The sequence below is a fragment of the Tupaia chinensis genome, unplaced genomic scaffold (assembly GCF_000334495.1).
Source record: "Tupaia chinensis unplaced genomic scaffold, TupChi_1.0 Scaffold000423_1, whole genome shotgun sequence".
Classification (NCBI taxonomy): Eukaryota; Metazoa; Chordata; class Mammalia; order Scandentia; family Tupaiidae; genus Tupaia; species Tupaia belangeri.
The window spans coordinates 8024853-8029564 of NW_006159928.1; the positions used below are offsets into that span (position 1 = coordinate 8024853).

At 47.3% G+C, this 4712-nt stretch overlaps 1 protein-coding gene across 1 annotated transcript in view; it reads right to left on the reverse strand.

Annotated features, from left to right (window-relative positions):
• HAL (histidine ammonia-lyase) overlaps window positions 1-4314 on the reverse strand; it is a 30518-nt gene extending 26204 nt beyond the window's left edge. The window contains exons 1-9 of the mRNA XM_006154880.3: window positions 4245-4314; window positions 3603-3924; window positions 2727-2787; window positions 2594-2621; window positions 2179-2253; window positions 2007-2079; window positions 1649-1715; window positions 1323-1360; window positions 554-679 (exon numbers count right to left, since the gene is read on the reverse strand). Of these exons, the coding sequence (XP_006154942.1) occupies window positions 554-679; window positions 1323-1360; window positions 1649-1715; window positions 2007-2079; window positions 2179-2253; window positions 2594-2621; window positions 2727-2787; window positions 3603-3849 (715 nt within the window). The 5' untranslated portion in view covers window positions 3850-3924; window positions 4245-4314. The remainder of the gene's footprint in view (window positions 1-553; window positions 680-1322; window positions 1361-1648; window positions 1716-2006; window positions 2080-2178; window positions 2254-2593; window positions 2622-2726; window positions 2788-3602; window positions 3925-4244) is intronic.
• Window positions 4315-4712: the final 398 nt, after the last annotated feature.

Consider the following 4712-nt stretch of genomic DNA (forward strand, 5'->3'; position numbering starts at 1 on the left):
AGATTTGTTAATGGCTTCTTATTGTCTGTAACCTAGCAACCAATCCATGAAGTATCATGAAACACACATGTGTAATGTCTTCTTGTACTATAAATAAAGACGTCCAGTTTGTCTGGGCGGCACAAGTTGCTTGGGCTACCTAGGCTCAGGCTGCCTGTGTCCATTTCTACTCTATCCCTTTGTCTCGTTCTTTCCAATTCCCTGGTCCTGGCAAGATGGAGGGCTTTCTCTTTCTCGTCCTCTTTCTCTTCCTCACCAGCAGCCCTCTGATCATGATTCAGCCAGACCCAAGCCCTGGGGCAGACGCCGACACAAAGATGCATCATGAGTTTTCCAACAACCCAACAGAATGAGTTAAATTTCATAGTAACTATTGCCCCACCTTCCTCTACCCCAACTAGCAATCCTTGCCAAGCCCATTTTCCACTCATCTCAATTATTCTGTCTTCTTATCCCAGTCATCTCTCTAGTATCTGGTCAATCAAATCTACCTTGTGGTCCACACCCAACCCCAACTTCAATGGAGGACCAGTCTGCGGATCCATGACATTACCATTAAATACTTCAATAACTTGTTTGAGGGTCTCCAGGGAAATGCCACTGTATCCTTTGGCCAAGACATTGATTCTTAAAGCCAAGAGCATCCGACACTTCTCAGGACTGAGTGGTTTCCCAACACCTACAAAACAGAATTAATGTTTACTCCAAAAATCCTAAACCTCTGCTACCTCCCACTGCTCTATTCTTCAGATCTTTTTCTACTTCCGTCACCACTTTCCCCTGGTGACTCAGGGTTAGATTGTTTTTCCTGTCTTGCTTCTCAAAGCCTTGTCTTCTAGACAAATGTGAAAAACCCAGTTTTGCCTTCTCAGTTCTTCCTGGGATACATCTGTGAATCCTTCCCTCCCAAACACCTTTAGAATAGCATCCAGGCTCCTCAGTACAACTCCTTCACAAATTGATGGGCACTGACTCTGGACAGGGTTTCCCATCTCATCTTGTCCATCCTAACTCATTTCTTGCGGTCTGACTTTCATCTCTTTCCCTGAATGCACCGCCCTTTCTGCAGAAAAAAAACACCGCCATTTCTGCAGGATTGGACACGTTCCTGTCTCAACCCCATGCCTCCACCTGGCCCAGTCCTTTCTCTGTGGGTCAGCTGAAGGTGTCTTTAACTGGTGCTTTCTGCTTTGGTTCCTGGGCCTCAGCACCCAGTCCTTGGAATGCACTAGCTGCTCACAGCCTTTACCGGATGATACGCTGTGCTTTGTTCATCTAATCACAGGAGATTTAGGAGGCACACAATGCTTTGAATGATTTACCTGAAGAATGCGATCGGACTAAGTTGACCTGTAGCTCCCTGGAAGAGAAAGGTCAAAACTCTCTTACATACTCTGCAACAAAAATGTCCCCTCAGCTAGGAAAATGAAGGGAAGAACAGTCAAATTCTTCGAGACACGGGAATCAGTGAGATACAATGAAAGAAACCAGCCAGCCTGCATGTTCAGCACCAGTTTTCATGTTCTAGTTAACCCAAGCCTCATTCTGCTTGTCTGTAAATTGAGGCAAATGTACACCTTGTTGAAAAAAAAAATCTCAAAGATGGGAGTAGGTGAAACGTGAATGTGTGTGTGTGCTTCAAACTTACTGTAGTTTGTTGACAGGAATTACAGTTCTGGCAAATTTTCCAAAGCCTGTAGTAATGCCATAAACAACTAGAATAGAAAAACAGACATTATACAATTAGATGTGGGATGTATTTTTTAAAGAATTATTTTATTTAACTTTATTTATTGTTTATTTTAATTTGACCAGAGAGGGAGAGAGAGAGAGAGAGAGAGAGAGAGAGAGAAAGAGAGAAAGCAAGCTGCTGGGTCCAAAATTCAGACCATGGACAACCATGTGGGAGTCCAGCGCCCTTAACCTTCATGCCACTGGTTGGCCCCAGATGTGGGATGCATTTAAGTCTATGAAAAGACTTTGATAACATAAAGAGAAAACGATACCTGTTTTTTCTTGCACGATGCTATCAATGACTTCCCTGGATTTTTGTACCCTCTTTTCCGCAGTCGAAGTGAGCTAGGTGAAAGTGGGTCAGGACTAAGCATGTTGAAAGTCCCACATGCTGTACAAATGGCCACAGGACCTTGTTCCCCCTCCTCCCCCTGCAGCCCATACCTTTATTTTGTAGTGTCCCTTTCCCAAGTTGACCAGATCCTCCGTGGTCAGACTGTCCCCATCTAAGGCAATGTACTGAGCAAAAGAAGGAAAAGTCTCCGTGAGTCTGAACAGTCTAATTGCTCTAAGGAGAGTAGGCAAGCCTCCAGCAGAACCAAACTTTGACACCTCGAAATGCTATGGCTGCTGTGAAACGTTAATATGTTAATTACAAAGGCAGCTTGCTTAACAGGAGGCTGAGTAAGGACGATTACAGATGCAAAGCAAGGCGATTTTCCAAGCCCTTCTTCCCTACAAAGCTGGATAAAGCCTGCTCCTAACTGATAGCGTTTACTCAGAAATTGGGCCATTTCTCCTCCTCCTTAAATGTGGAGGACTCAGTCTTCTAATAGAAATAGAGTAGTTTGAAGTTTACCTTCTCAGGCTCCCGGTATTTGCTGTATCTGAAACCAGGTCAAGAAAAATATGGGGTAGAGTGGAAAACCCTCAGCCCCCTGCTGGTGGGAGTAGCCTCCAGAGGAGACCAAAGAGCCTTTGGTAAAGGATACAGGTAAACTCCTTCTGGCTGAGAAGGGATGAAGTCGGGGGACATTGCATCACCTTCTATGACTGAAACAAGAATGAGAGACTTTTGTGGATCACAACACAGAACCATATTTGCTGTCGCTATTAAACCAAGAAAGTGCATATGGCCCTTGAATTCGATGGAAATGTCTGCTTTAAAAGGACACAGGTGCTTTTAAGTGGTCTTAGCATCTTTACCCAGGATGAGAGCAAACAGCAAATGCAGGCTTTGGGGCAGAGGCTGGGGGCGGGGCTTCAATGAAAGTTCCAGAGTTAATCCCACTTCCATCCCCTGTCCCAGCTTTGTTGTATTTTAAGTCGGAATTCTTTAGGCCTCCACACTGCTGGCCTCTGGAGAGGTGAGAGTCTTCTGAAAGACAAAATGATCTTCAAAATGTTTCCAAACTGCAAAGGGATTCAGTACAGTAGTCTTGGATGCAGTCCAGTCTTTATTACTTACAAAATGAGTTCAAAAAATCCACAGAAAAATGGAATTGAAGTACAAGTTTATTTTGGTGCAAAAAAAAAAAGAAAAGAAAAGAAAATCCATGCATTTTTTCCCCATAATATGCATTTCCCAGGAACTTCAGGAAGAACACGCCTACCTAAGTGCCTGACCCTAGGTAAGTCACCTCTCTGAGGCTGCGGCCTCCCCAGCTATCAAAGGTAGAGGAGAACCCCGACCTACCTCAAGGGTTGTGTGAGAACTCAAGATACCCAGAGGCATGGCAGGCGTCTACACAGAGCAAGTTTAACCCCTGTTCACCATTGTCCCTGATGTGGGGCAACAACAGGGCCACCCTCCCAGGTAGGTGAGGACTAAGGGAGGCCATACACACGCCTCCCCTGCAGCCACTCACCTACTTCCACGAACTCATTGTCCTCCAGGGCCACCTCCAGAGAGTCCTCATTGTCCAGCAGGCCCAGGCCCTTGCAGCGGCGCACGAGGAAGCGCACTTCGTCCACGGAGGTAAAGCCACCATTGTCCGGCTTGTTCTTCATGTATCGCCGCACGGCTTCTCTACCCAGCCAGCCCACCGTGAGCTGCTCGTCCCGGCAGGGCACAGCCAGCCACTCCCCGCGCACATGCACCGTGTACCTGGGCATGGCTCCACCACCGCAGCTCTGAGGCCGATGAGATCACCTCCACTCCAAATGCCTGCTCTCCAGTAGGCAACAGTCCTGGAAGAGGAGAGGAGAGTTTTATCTTGGAGTGACTCCTGGGGTGTGGTCACCAGGAGGAGCAGAATGGACTTTCAAAACACATCTCCTTCATGCCTTTACTCATTGATGCGTTGACAAATATTTATTGAGGGCCCTAGGTGTCCTTTTGGTTCGTGTGTGTGGGTGTGTGTGTGTGTGTGTGTGTGTGTGTGTGGCTGGGCTAAGGGCAGACAGGACAGGGACATACAGGTAGAGGAGCCGTCTGTCCACCTGCAGTCCAGCCCAGGGGCAGAAAGGCCAGGAGTCTCCCACCCCGGGGTCCCAGCGCCTGCTGGCACCTGCTGTTGACCTTCCACTTCTCAGTGCCCCTGTCCTCATTTCCATCTGGGTCCCTCTCGTTCAGGGTGCTTTTTAAACATCATGTTCCTGCTTTTATCTGGAATTACTCAACTGTAAAATGCATCCCGCAGAGCCAACTGTGACACCAGCGAGTGTGGCAATGTCCATTCATTTGTTGATTCCACAAACAAGCATTGAGCAACCACTCCCTGCTGGTGTGTAGTTTTCTGAGCCTTCCCTCCACCGACACCAAGGCCAGAGATCGTTTTCACAGGTTAAGGTTGACTTGACAGATGAGCAGCCATGGCTTGCAGGTTGAGGGCTCAGCCAGCCATGGATGGGACTCCAGCTCTATGAATTTTAGCCTTTAGCAAGGGAGTTCTCAGCCTCGTTTCCTCATCAAATGGCAAAGGGGCTAACTAGCCCTGCGGTACCAGTAGAATGTACCTGGGATCAAATCCCGGCTC